The sequence below is a fragment of the Cryptococcus depauperatus genome, chromosome 7 (assembly GCF_001720195.1).
Source record: "Cryptococcus depauperatus CBS 7841 chromosome 7, complete sequence".
Lineage (NCBI taxonomy): Eukaryota > Fungi > Basidiomycota > Tremellomycetes > Tremellales > Cryptococcaceae > Cryptococcus > Cryptococcus depauperatus.
In genome coordinates, this window is record NC_089474.1 from 331,968 (window position 1) to 345,324 (window position 13,357).

A 13,357-nucleotide genomic window follows, 5' to 3' on the forward strand; every position below is an offset into this window, starting at 1 on the left:
AATGATTGAGGGAGATAAAAGTTGATTATAAGCTGAGAATTGAAATTCTGTAAAGTAATGAGATTTAAAGATGATAAGAAATGATAAGAAGAAGAGAAATGAAATAGAATAATAGGAACGAGAAATGCCGAAGAAACGCGTCATTAATATACTTTTTTTTCTTCTTTTTTTTCTTTTTTTTTCTTTAATTCGACATGCCAATACTTTTAAATGTATCAAAACAACTTTTCATGGATAAGCTGGAAAGACAGAGCAGCTTGCTAGAAAGTCCATCCAAAGATGTACTATCCCACAGGCCAGCCCATTTGGTCAATATGGCATCTCCAGGCAAATCACTCCATACGTTACAATCTATATCATGCACACTCTCGTGCTGTGAGATAAAGAAAAGATCTACATAAAGTCATCGTCTTCGAGAACATCGTCGTACACCTCTGTGTCAACCTTGCTCAGGACCTTGGCTCCACCAAGTTTAGGCTTAGCGGCAGACTTTGAGATGTAGTCAGTTGATGCTGTCAAGAGAGTATTACAGGACACACCTTCTTCTTGCCACTAGTCTTGTCTCTCTCTTCCTGCTGCTTGGTGTTGCCCAGTACGCTCAGCGCGGAAGAAACCTTCCTAGTCTGCACAGCGGTAAGGGCAGCGGAAGCATCCTTGGCAAGCTGTTCGACAAAATGTGAATACAGAGGGTTAAGTTCGTGCTTTTTGAGAAGGACCGAGTAAATATCTTTGGAGAGAGTCGTGAAGTCATTCTTGGTAGCTGGTTTGGCGAGAAGGATAGACTTGATGTCACCAGCTGAGTGATATTCAGTGGCGCTCAAGTTTGGGGTCAAGCTACACACCATCTCCCAGATCCATATCGCCCATCAAGTCTGAAGCAACCGCCAAATCAGCTTCCTTTTCCTTTTCTCTCGCCAGCCGCCGCTTGTCTTGTTCCGTCATTGTGTCAATCAACCCATCGTCATCCTCTCCCCTTTCGGCCTATACATCTTTTTCCTTGAGAAAGAGTTTTCGCTGCATCAAAATGTCACTTACACGCTCCTTGGCAAGTCTGTCTTTTTCCTCAAGCTTCTGTTTGAGAGTACCTTTCTTCTTCGGAACGGCAACGGTCTTGGATTTTGCCTTTTCATCTCCGGAAGACTTATCCCAGTCATCATCGCTCTACGCCTTGTCAAAACGCTTCTAGATTGCCATTGTGCGGCATGACGTACGTTGTCTTGGTCGTCAACATCCTCGTCGTCCCACTTTTTCACGGGCACCCTTGGAGGAAGGGCCGAAGCAGGCATAGGAGCTGAGGGAGTAGGATTGACATCTATGTCCAAACGTGAGTAATCATCTCTTTCCTAGACGCATATACTTGCCCCAGTCGTCGTCAGACATTTTCTCTGATGTTTGGCAGTTGACAAGTACAAAAGAACTTTTATTTAAAGAAAGATGCTGAAAAGTAACATTGTTTTGAATTTGATTCCGTCGGTTTCGTACATTTTATCCCACCTCCACTTTGACTATTTGTTCAGAGTACATCTATAAGAACTTTTTTATAAGAAGAAAATTAGAGAGAGCCTTGAAATATCTTTTTTTTTTCATTCCTCAAAATGTCCCATACGCCCCATCCACTGGCTACTTTGGAGCAGATTGTGGCTACGCCATCGAGTAGAGATGGAATTCCGAGTGATCTGGAGGATGACCTGCGAGTTGTGGGCTGTATGCTGATTCAAGAGGCAGGAATAATGTTGGATTTGTAAGACTTGGATAGGATTGAGAGCTGGATGTACTATCCCAGTGTACTTGTAGGCCTCAAAATACAATGGCAACGGCGCAGGTGCTGTTACATAGATTTTATTATGTCTCGTCGCTTGCTTCGTTTGGCATCAATGTAAGTGCTCGAACGGTTGACGAATCCGTATATGCTGACAACGTACAGGACATCTCAATATCTTCTCTCTTCTTGGCCTCCAAGCTCTGCGAGACTACAGTCAGATTACGAGATCTCATCAATGTCTACCTTGTCCTCTTGGCTCGCATACAACATATTTTGTCTCTCCCTTCTGATTATCCTCTACAATCTGGAATCTTATCGCATGAAGAAGATGCACAGGATCCAATTTGGCGGGATTTCAATTTCAACATACCAAGGCCCCATGATGAGGTGTTTTGGGACTGGAAAGATGTTGTCACGGCGTCAGAGATGCAAATCCTCAAGAGACTGGGATTTAACATGCAGGTATGTCTGTTGTATTCCTGGTAAATCATCATTCAAGTGTCCTTATAGGTGGACTTGCCATACAGCCACATGATTAACTATCTCAGAATACTTGATCTCGTTTTTGAAGATCAAGTTGGTCAGATGTGCTGGTCAGTCTTGAATGACATGTGAGCAACGCCTGATCTGCAGCAAGTATTGCTTGTGTTGACGTATCCGCAGGCTACTGACACCGCTATATGCGATCCATCCTCCCCATACCCTTGCTTGTATCTCTATCTTACTTACCACACGACTTCTTCACATACCTCTTCCTCCAAAGTGGTACCTATTGTTTGATGTTTCTTTCGATGAGATCTGGACTGCTTGTGGGTTTGTGATGAGGCTTTGGGATCAGTGGGGATTAGATCGTCCAACAGACGCTCTTGGTCAAAAGCCAGGAACGGCAGAAGAGCGCATAGGAGCCAAGGACGCAAGATGGAGGCGGGCATGGATACTAGCACAATCCAGAAAGGCCGTTAGACGCTGGGTTGAGGAAAGAAAAGCTGAACAATAGTCTACTTCCTGACTACAATGTAGTGACTGGTGGAACGTTGGCATCTATTCTGATTTTTGTATACTCACGATAATGCCTTTACACCGGTCTGTTGGTACAACCACACAGAAACTACTCCCATCATGCTCACCATCATGCTCACCATCATGCTCACCATCAATGTTGCTTGCTACACACCACGTACGTCCTGACTGCTCACATTACCATCGCATCATGTCAATAGTTCCAACCTTTTCAGAACTTGCAGTGGTGTGTAAAGCAAATGACAAATCCTGCTTGCATCTCCCGCTACACCGCTCCAACAAAACTCCTCCATACACCCATATCTATATTCAGTAATGCTCAAGACAAAACAAATATCTGTGAATCTGTCAAAAAAATTCTAAAAACAAAAACAAAAACACAACCAACTTTCCAACATTGCTGGTTGTGGCAGGTCAAATAAATATATGACGTCATGTTTCCGACTTTTTATTTTTAATCGTGTTTTTGGGCGGAAACAATGCAAGATTGGGCATGTTGGGCCAATTCTTGATTTGCCACGTGGCAACAATCAGCAAGGGCCAACTATGACGCTCATTAAAGCAGCTAAAATTCCATTCTTAATATTAGTGATGCTATGACGTCATCCTTATTCCGTTCAGAGTCTCATCTTGATTCTCAACGTATATAAAACGGCACCACCTATTGAGAATTCCACTCTATATATTTTTACCGACGTTAAGTGTAATCCTTAACTATTATCTTTTTTTCTTGTTAAATTGTCAGTCATTGCACTGTCTAGATACAACAGCAAGACATTGCTGACACTGTTGGCAGAGTTTTTCTTTCGCAATGAGTATCCCAGCAACCAAATCCGAGATTACGCAGAAGCCTGGCAAGATGAGCGTGACTCAGCCGATGCAGAGCCAAAAGGCGGAGAGCAATGTCCAAACTGGACTCAAGATGTGGGGTGTAATTCAGGCTTTCCGAGAAGGGTGAGTGTTTTGGGCTGGCGTCTAAGGGCATGACTGACAGCGACTGTAGACGCCTACCTTCCAACACTCAGATTGACAAAGTTCTTGATTATGCTGTCGAACATTCTCCTGTCGACCTGACCAAGCTCTCACCAGAAGGTCGTGTTCTCATCGATGACTTTAGAGACGTAATTGAGACCCTCCGGTCGATTGTTGCTGAGAAGAATGCGGATGAGCTTTTCCAGAATGCCGTTTGGGCATCATATAGTGGCGACCTTTCTAGAGTAAAGCAAGAGGGTGTCATTCCAGTGACTAATGAGCAAGCCAAAGAAGATGCCAACACGGGTGCGTGGTCTGTTGGGTGTCGGGATGCAACTAACGAACTTTGCAGCCGCTGCTCACATTAGAGTTCTCATTACTCTATTTCTCACTAACTCTGAGGCTCGAAAGCTTCTAAATGATTTTGGGATTATCGGTCGTGACATTTTTGCCACTGCTGCTATCAAGATGGCTGACAATGTCCGGCCTTCACAAGACCAACTCGATCAAATCGAACGAGAGGCTCCTTCCAATGAATGGATTGGCAAGGATGGTCAGAAGCATGGCCCTAACGAGACTCCTCACATTCAGTTTAAGGGACCTGGAGGTCGCACAATCAATTACGACCCCAGGAGTGCTCCTGGTGATGCTACGTGAGTGTTTTAATGACTGCTGCTAGGGTCTATCAAGAACTCACTCGGTGCATAGTATTGTCGATGCCGATGGCAACACTATGACCGCTGCCGAGGCCAAGTCTCAAGCTCAGCAAGCTAAGGCCGATGCTCAAACTAAGGCCCAAGAGCTCAAGGTTGAAGGACAAGAACAAGCTCGTTCCCATGCTGCCGATGTTGACAGCGCCCGCGATCCAAACGCTCCTCTCTCTCACCAAAAAGAACAAATCAAGGGAGCCGCTAGTACCAAGGCGGACGCTGCAGGAAATCAGATCCCCGATCCCCAAGACGAAACAAACCAGGACAAGGCCAGGGGTAAGGTTGCTCAAATAAGGGAACGCATACCTGCCGAACACAGGGAGAGGGCTGCCGACTACCTCCAACGAAGTAAGGACTTCCTCAACGATGAATTCCCTGAACAAAGGAGAGACCAGTTCATTTATAGACTAAAAAAGGTTAGTTCCTTCCTACCACACCTGACCAAGTTGACTTTACTTGTAGGTTGTCGTCGAATGTCAAGGCCACAAAGACTACCAAGAAGCCATTACCTGGCTCCTTGACACTCTTGAAAACTACCAAGGCCACGCTAGACATGTAAGCAGCAAAGGTCTTGAATCTGCCAATGCCGTCAGCTCCCACCCCGCTGTTGGTTCTGCTACCGACCAATTCCGCACTCTTCTTGAGCGTTTTGCCAATGGCAGATCCCTTGATGGTGTTCTCGATGCCCTTGACCAGATTTACACAGATTCCAAAAACGACTCTGAGCTCCGCGAATGGTTTTCTAATTTCAACGATTACATTCACAAAGTTCTTCTCGAGCCTGGCTACATTCTTGACGAGGACTCTGATCGCGAGGCGATTGCCTTGAGAGACTCTGGCAAGAGGTTCTTCACTGACAAATACAAGGCTCACCAAGAACAACTCTTCGACGAGCTTCAACTTTGGTTCACTGCTTTTGGCAAGGACCCTCTCAACGCTAGACTTGGCGACGACATCAAGCGCTTCACCAAGGACTTGCTCTTCAACTCAGAGGGTAACCTTGCTTTTAAGCCCAAGCTTTGGAATGACGTCCGACAAGTCTTGCTTCCTGTTTTACTTGAAAACGTCACTTATGTTCCAATTCCCCGAGCTGAGTACTCTGATCCCAACATTGACCTGGTTATTGAAGGCTTGGTGCTTTCTGGTCCCAACTTATTCCCTAATATTGTTCACCTTGAGTCTTTCAATTCATTCTCTTTCAGCCCTTACCCCAAGTTGAACCAGACTATGGACAACCAGCACCATAAATTCCGCTTGGCTCTATCTCAAGTTCAGGCTGACATTCGAGACGTTGCTTTTGCATTTAGGCGCAAGACGGGATGGCCAAGGCTCTCTGATCACGGCGTTGCTGATGTCATCATTGCTGGCAAGGGTATTTCCGTCGATGTGGAGCTTGAATCTATTGAAAATCGTCGAGACACTGTCTTCAAGACCAATTTTGTAAAGGTCAACATCGACACTTTGAAATTTGCTATTAGGAATTCAAAGCATGACTTGCTCTACAAGGTATGTCAAATGAGGCTTCTACAAGTATGATCGCTGAGTTCTTGAAATTAGTTTATCAAATCTACCGCTACTGGTCTTATTAAGAAGGCTATTACAGCTGCTGTCCAAAAAGCAGTTCACACTGCCCTTGGGCACCTTGATGAACAGCTCGTTGAAGTTCGTAACCGAGTTGATGAAGCCAAGAGGTCCGACGAGACTACACGAACCCAGGCTCTCAAGGATCTCTATGCTCGCAAGAAGAGCACTGCCGCCGAAAAGAAGGCTGAGATTGAGAAGAAGCCTGGCACTTTCAAGATTGTCACCAGTCGAGACAGTCAGCTTAACCCTGATCTTACACATGATGCCGAGAAGTCCTGGACAGGTAGGGCATTCAAGGTTGAGGACATGGCTGGTGCTGGCAAGGAGTGGAGGTCACCAGCTTTCGACCTTACTGATAGTGCTCACCCCGCCGTCACTGGCAAGGATCACCCAACTGTTGGGACAGGAGCAGGCGAAAAGGTAGCTGCCAAGGTTGAAAATTTGAACCCTAATGCTACAACAACGTCTAGTGTTTAAGGAAAGATTGTAGCTGTGGTGGAAATATCATTATAATGATTTGGAAGTTTTGATATATTGAGAATAAATTCTAAGAATATGACTTGTTCAATGATGTATGAGAAATATGCCTCATTTGTTGCAAAAGTTGTTATTGAGGCTTTGTTGATGAAGAGATAAAGAAGAAATTGACTTTTGATATGTAACCATAATGCGCCACAAAAACGGAGATTCGGCATTTCCTAATCGGTTTTTTATTCCGTCAGTTCCACGCATTTGTATTATAATTTGTTCACTATAAATCTCTTTCATTGCATTAAAATAGGTAGAATGTCAGCTACGCCCCCTATGGCATCCACAAATGGCGACGATAAAACCCCAAATCTCTCTGGGTAAGTTTTGCCTCTTTTTAGACTGTTGATTGCGTGCTTACCCAGATTGAAGCTCAAAACGTGAGAAACGCCATCGAGAAGATGACGAAGAAGATGATCATGACAGATCTGGCAGGTCTCATCGATATCGCCGCGACGGTGAACATGATCATGATGATAAAGACAGAGAAAGACGACATCGCCATAGACACCGAGATGAAACTGAAGAAGAACGTAGAGAGCGACATCGTCGCCGTGACGAAAGGCGCGAAGACGAAACTGAAGAAGAGCGTGAGGATCGCAAGAGACGACGAAAGGAGAGGGAGATGAGAGAACGGGAAAGAGCAAGAGAGCGTGAGACTGATCGAGACAGGGGAAGGGATATGGGCGATGATGATTATCGTCGTGGGTCGAGAGAACACTCTGTGGGTAAACACTCGAACTATCGCGATAGATCGAGGGAGAGTCATAGAAGCCACAGGAGCCATCGAAGTCACCGAGATGATCGCGACCGGCCTTCAATGTTGGACGAGTCTGAGAGATTGCGCGTCGACCGTGACGTGATTGAAGAAAGAAGACACAGGGATTTGCACTATGAAGAGGTAGGTTTGCTATTGATTTGGTTATTATACTTGCTGACCTTATCATAGCAGATGGAGCGTGAACGCCGCCGCCGCCGGTCTCCACCGCCGCTACCACCACCACCGCCACCTCCGCCGCCCCGCCACCGCCGCCGTGATTCCCCCATTTATGACGCTCCGCCCCGTCGCCCTCCTCCCCCTCGTGATGAAGCTGATGTAGAAGCACGTTCCATCTTTGTATCTCAGTTGTCAGCCCAAATGACATCGCAGATTCTCGGCATGTTTTTTGAAGATAAACTAGGTAGACACGCTGTCAGAAGCGCCAAAGTAATCATGGATAGAGGTAGAAGATCTAAGGGGTATGTCCTCAAAAGGTTAATGGCCAAGGTATCCTAACTCATCATAGCATCGGGTACGTTGAGCTTGACAGTGTTGATCTAGTGAATCAGGCTCTTGGAGTGAGTGATGCGGCTGTCTGCATTGTTATCAGCTGACAATGATACAGCTCTCTGGAACTGTAGTCATGGGTATTCCTATCAACATCATGCTCAATGAGGCCGACAGAAACGCTACGGGTACCGAGCTCATTACAGCTACGGCTCTCTCAGGGTTGTAAGTACACACCTTATCAGTCATTCTTCAACTAGCTAACGTCCATCCAGTAATACTTCCACTCGACCGCCCGTCAATTTTGGCGTCAACTATCCCCCTCTTTCAAGCGACTTGGTTCTTCCTCCTGACGTCAAGGCCAATGCTCATCGTGATGCGCCTATTCCCCACCACCGCCTTTTCATCTCTAATCTTGCTTACTCTCTTGGTTCTAACGACTTGAGACAGGTGTTTGAGCCATTTGGTGAATTAGAGTTTGTAGATCTTCATGTCGATCATGTGAGTACTTGGACTGAAAGGGCAACACTAAAACGCTAACTTTTCATAGAATGGGTTGCGAAAGGGTACTGCGTATGTTCAGTACAGAGAGTGTCAAGCGGCACAGATGGCACTAGATGCTATGAATGGATTTGATCTTGCTAGTCGACCCAGTTCGTGTTTCCGTCTTTCCATGGTACTCAACGCTAATCTTTTCACAGTCAAAGTCCAGACGATCCAAGACCGAAATAGCTACAATCAGTCTCTTGAGGCCCTTGAGGACGGGGGCAACCTTGGAGCCAAGCTGGACGCAAATCAGAGGCAACAGCTTATGTATAAGCTTGCTAGGACTGAGCCACCCGTCAATTTGTCGCTTTCCGCCCCCAAGTCAAAAGCTCAAGCGAGAAGTCCTTCTATGAACCCGACAGTTTACGTTCAGGTTAACAACATGTTTAACCCGGAAGAGTACGGACATGTCTCTGATTAAAGAATGTCTTGACTGACGGCAGCTTATAGGGAGACTGAACGTAACTGGGATCTTGATCTCGCTGAGGATGTCAAGGAGGAAGTGGAATCCAAATACGGTCAAGTTAAGCGCATCAAAATTGAGAAAATGTCTGCGGTATGTTAACCACTTCAGGCCTTTCCCAAATGTGTACTGATATACATATTTAGGGCGAGGTCTACATTGAATTCGCAGATACCGGCGCAGCCAGTAAAGCCATCAAGGGCTTGAATGGCCGATTCTTTGGCGGACGCCAGCTACAAGCGGGATACATTTCTGAGACCCTCTTCAAGGCTCATCTTTAAATCCTGTCATCTTGCATCTTTTCCTCTTGTAAATGGGACAAGAAGTAACTTTATGTGTAGGATCCTCATTCACGTACGGAAGTTTACAATTTCCTACGAGCCTGAGCCTGCAGACAATCCTTGGTAGTTTCTCTTGCCGATAAGTGGCGGTGAGTAACAGATTGAAGGCGAGTTCCAATTCTCCTCTCTTTAACAATTGATCAGAATGGTCTTTGAAGATTTAAACTTTTATGCATAGTGTATACAAGAAATCCACTCCAATGTCCCATTTCATGAATCTTGTATTCTCACTCTTGAGCGTGTCTAGCGACGCAGAAAATGGCCTCTGATCGCTTTGGGCCAAAATCTCGAATCCTATGGCCATATTCTTTTCCCCCGTTGTTTCACCTATGCATCAACATATAGTAATTCTCTCGCACACACTATCCAAGTGACCTCTACAATGCATTCCAAATGTTCAACTACTTGAAATACATTCTAACTATTCATCATACAGCTTGAAGACATTCGTGGTGGCTTAAAATCCAATCATAAATCTGAGAAGAACGTCATCGCCTCTTTAGGATCAGTTCAAACGAACATTTAAATCAATCCTTTCAAAGTACATCTATAATCAAAACTCAGCTTCTTTCTTATTCCACTATATAAATAAGTTGCTGCTTTCTTATTTACGACTGACTCAAATCAACTCTTGTCATCTGCACTGCATAGTCCATCGCTCCAGTTTCTTTTCAACCCATACGTAAAATCACCACCGAAGCGACTAATCGCTGAGAGGTGTTTGTTGAGTATACCATGCCAAGCATCATAACGGGCTTATACAACTGGCTACGGTCCTTGTTCTTTGCTAAACATTTAGAAGTTACTATTGTTGGTCTCCAGGTGGGTCTCTCCGTCGTCATTGTAAGAGTATGAGACTGATAAATGTTTCATGAAGGCGAGTGGAAAGACCTCGTACGTTTAAATCTTACTAGAGCTGTATGCCACAAGTGCTCAACTGATATGACCAGCCTTGTGAATGTCCTTGGCTCGAATCAATGGTCTGAAGATGTGGTCCCTACCGTTGCTTTCAATTTACGGCAAGTACGAAAAGGCAATGTGACTATGAAGGTGTGGGACGTAGCTGTAGGTCTAATGAGGGATGGTGTATTTGAGCTGACAGCGGCGGTAGGGACAACCCAAATTTCGAGGAATGTGGGACAGATATTGCAGAGGAGCGGATGCTATCATGTGGGTTTTGTGTCTATATGCTCTAGATGTCACTAACAGCCTCTAGATATGTTGTTGATGCTGCAGATGTATGTGGCTCTAGACTTGTCGGCATAAGCTGATTATGATGTATAGCACAAATCTATACCGACAGCCACGTCAGAACTCCATGCACTTCTCTCCATTTCAGCACTTGCGTCCGTTCCATTACTGGTTCTTGCCAACAAGAACGATCTCCCAAAAGCCATGGGAGTTGACGAGCTCATACGTGAGATGCGTTTGGGAGAGATTGGATCTAGGGTGGTCTCTGTAGGTGCCGATAAGCGCTTAATGGGAGTATCTGATTGAGTGTGTAGTGCTACTCGACAAGCAACAAGACGAAACATAACCTTGATATAGTGATAGCATGGTTGACTCAACGAGCCCACTAGGTTCATTGCCAATTTCTTGGAAATGGAGTCTTAAACTTGTGTACAAATAGTCAGTCACAATTGTCTTCTCAAAGCATTGATGATGCATTGTTGTATATTCTACAGTGGCCTTGTTCTTACTCGGTCGTCAGATGTCTGTTGACCCATTAAGGTCCATGTTGCTCATGAAAGGGTGTAATGCTGTCCAAGACATCCTCAGCATTGAAGTTGATACATGCAACTAACTCTGGACTTGTGCAGTCAAATTTCAAATACTGATGTAACAGCAACGCAGAGGAAAGCATGTTCAATCGCTCTATTCTATGTGATCCGCTACGGAAAACTGTCAAAATGGCTAACGCAATGCTAGAATAGGAGAACTATGGGATTCGCTGGCCATGATTCTTTTGGATTGCTCTTTACAGACGTAACTTTTCTGCATTCTGCACGTCTACTTTTGGGTGCTTTCAGAGAGTAGCTTTGCTTCCCTGTGCTTCGTCTGCCAATGCACTTCGTTAGAGGTGAACAAGTCCGAATTCCAATAGAAAGAATCTCTATAATCCAACTAACCTAGAACTAGGAGTCAGGATCTTTTCTGCTTCCCAAGACATTCTTGAGAAGAGTCATAACCACCTTAATCAACACCTTGTAAATAGCAAGTTCCGCTTTGAAGCTGCATGTGCAAGCGATCGATTTGACGATGATTCTTGCAAAGGCCATACTGGCTTTGAACGGAGCAAAGGAAACAGTGAAGCCATCACAGATATCGAGGAGTAATCTGAATACTAGTGTGGTGGGTCCTGCATTGAGATAATAGGGAGAGGGGTCAAAAAAGATCAGAAATTACTCAAAAACAATGAACAAGTACAAGTAAGCATAATGTGTGGATTTAAACATTTCAAATTCATATTCGCTTAGTTGTGCCCTCAATAGATAGTACAAAGAATCCAACCCATTTCTTGACCTACAAAACCACGAATTATTTCGAGATCAACGACAGAGTTCTCAGCTGGGTTGCGCAATTATAATACAATTCAGTAAACCTCGCCTATCTTACCAGTAGAGCTGTTTCCTACACTCTGACCGGGAGTGATACCCTCAGCCATCTCGTGTGAAGCAGAAGTGTTTGGGTAAGTGCTAGTGGTTGTATCACCATACGAAGTAGACAACTGATGAGTAGTGCCAGTCGGCTCAACGGCGGTGTCTCTTGCATCAGTAGCAAGCTGTTGATTAGGATGTTGGCCAATTTTGAAGATTGAAGTGTGAGGTGTACCGCGCTTCGCGTTGTCTGGTGCATTACCTGCGGCCTGAAGGATGTAATGATGCAAAAGCTCAGCCTCGCTGAGATTGCCCAGTATCAGCGCGAAGACAGACATATAAATCATGAACAATATGTACCCTTTGGCACCAATCCAGTCTTTATCAAACTCGAACCTGATGCAGCCAGATTGTGGAGAATTGTCAGACCTGCTTGTCCCTATAGGTTCATTTTGACCAGTGCTTGCATTGATCTATTAACATTAGCTAAAATCTCATAAATTGGTCGCAACATGACGTACCATGACATTAACATACCATGCCTCGCTCTTCTTCTTACCACTCAACTCTGGCTTCTTTCCAACGTTTGAGAGTGGAGCGATGATAGCTCCAAGTTTTTCTCCATGTACAACTCCGGGCCAGCCTAGCTCAGCACTGCTGTTTACATTGGTCGCCCCTTCCATGTTGGCTTCTTTAGGTGCAACCATCTCTCCTCTATCAGTTTGGTCGCCGATACTTTCCTCAGCAGCACTGGTAGAACCGGGCGCCACCTCAGAAACGATGTTTCCTTTGGTTGTAGCTGAGCCCCGACGAAAGAGGTTCTTGACCTTGGATGTGAAGCCTTGGTTTTCATTATCTTCCGCAACGGCAGACTCTTTAGAGCTTGTGCCAGCCATACGACTTGAATGAGATGGTATGGCAGTTGATAGAGGCGGCGGCGGAGTAGTCAGTAGAGGGTTAGGAGGCTGAGTGAGAGGGAAAAGGACTAGATGCGTCTAAAAGTATATTTGTCAGCCAACTGCATATTTTAACAAAAAGATTCTGACCTCATTCACACCCGCCTGGACCCTCCAGTACCACCTAGATTCGCCTTTATCACTTTCCTTGGCTCCACCGAAGCTCAACCTCCTCCCATTATTCATAGTGCCATCACCAAAAGAGCTTTTTCTTCGACCGCCCGAGATAACACGAGCGAGTGTACTGCCAGCAGTGCTTTCATCTCTTTCGGATCCAAAAGAAGAGCGGCGAGGTTTTCCTTCTGGCAGGTTACCCAAACAAATGGTAGCTTGACATGGATAAAGATTCTTGGGCGTGGTTATATGCTGAGTGTTATTGTTTGGGATGAATTCCATTATCGTCAATCTTTGTACAATTCACAAATGGATTAGCCACTGTAAAGAATAAGACATAACAACAGGAGAGCTCCAGTAAACTTGCAAGTATATATGGCCAGGATGATTCATGGGAATGTCGATGACGATGAACCCAGAGATCTATCCTTGACATCACCTGACGGTGATTTTGACGCTTCAGGATAAAATTGCAATAAGGGATTGATATTTTCGCA

The 13,357-nt window shown here is 45.0% G+C and overlaps 6 protein-coding genes across 6 annotated transcripts; 4 read left to right on the forward strand and 2 right to left on the reverse strand.

Moving 5' to 3' along the window:
- Nucleotides 1–393: 393 nt before the first annotated feature.
- Nucleotides 394–1,380, reverse strand: L203_105442 (uncharacterized protein; the record flags this gene model as incomplete). The annotated part of the gene is made up of 6 exons (XM_066214809.1): nt 394–489; nt 540–796; nt 843–981; nt 1,036–1,161; nt 1,212–1,312; nt 1,362–1,380. The coding sequence occupies 6 exons, from the start codon at nt 1,378–1,380 to the stop codon at nt 394–396; spliced, it is 738 nt and encodes a 245-aa protein (XP_066070906.1).
- Nucleotides 1,381–1,595: 215 nt separating this feature from the next.
- Nucleotides 1,596–2,759, forward strand: L203_105443 (uncharacterized protein; the record flags this gene model as incomplete). The annotated part of the gene is made up of 5 exons (XM_066214810.1): nt 1,596–1,741; nt 1,795–1,876; nt 1,925–2,224; nt 2,273–2,373; nt 2,426–2,759. 5 exons carry the CDS (start codon nt 1,596–1,598, stop codon nt 2,757–2,759), a joined length of 963 nt encoding a protein of 320 aa, XP_066070907.1.
- An 834-nt stretch (nt 2,760–3,593) lies between these two features.
- L203_105444 (uncharacterized protein) lies at nt 3,594–6,525 on the forward strand (the record flags this gene model as incomplete). Its single annotated transcript, XM_066214811.1, has 6 exons — nt 3,594–3,736; nt 3,786–4,060; nt 4,107–4,407; nt 4,463–4,880; nt 4,927–5,970; nt 6,022–6,525. The coding sequence occupies 6 exons, from the start codon at nt 3,594–3,596 to the stop codon at nt 6,523–6,525; spliced, it is 2,685 nt and encodes an 894-aa protein (XP_066070908.1).
- Nucleotides 6,526–6,834: 309 nt separating this feature from the next.
- On the forward strand, nt 6,835–9,133 carry L203_105445 (uncharacterized protein; the record flags this gene model as incomplete). Its single annotated transcript, XM_066214812.1, has 10 exons — nt 6,835–6,896; nt 6,949–7,477; nt 7,526–7,815; nt 7,863–7,914; nt 7,962–8,068; nt 8,119–8,344; nt 8,394–8,496; nt 8,545–8,788; nt 8,840–8,945; nt 8,999–9,133. The coding sequence occupies 10 exons, from the start codon at nt 6,835–6,837 to the stop codon at nt 9,131–9,133; spliced, it is 1,854 nt and encodes a 617-aa protein (XP_066070909.1).
- A 795-nt stretch (nt 9,134–9,928) lies between these two features.
- Nucleotides 9,929–10,773, forward strand: L203_105446 (uncharacterized protein; the record flags this gene model as incomplete). The annotated part of the gene is made up of 7 exons (XM_066214813.1): nt 9,929–10,015; nt 10,071–10,087; nt 10,144–10,258; nt 10,305–10,363; nt 10,410–10,431; nt 10,478–10,651; nt 10,699–10,773. 7 exons carry the CDS (start codon nt 9,929–9,931, stop codon nt 10,771–10,773), a joined length of 549 nt encoding a protein of 182 aa, XP_066070910.1.
- A 1,013-nt stretch (nt 10,774–11,786) lies between these two features.
- L203_105447 (uncharacterized protein) lies at nt 11,787–13,142 on the reverse strand (the record flags this gene model as incomplete). Its single annotated transcript, XM_066214814.1, has 4 exons — nt 11,787–12,093; nt 12,151–12,263; nt 12,312–12,785; nt 12,837–13,142. The coding sequence occupies 4 exons, from the start codon at nt 13,140–13,142 to the stop codon at nt 11,787–11,789; spliced, it is 1,200 nt and encodes a 399-aa protein (XP_066070911.1).
- Between the last annotated feature and the right edge of the window lie 215 nt (nt 13,143–13,357).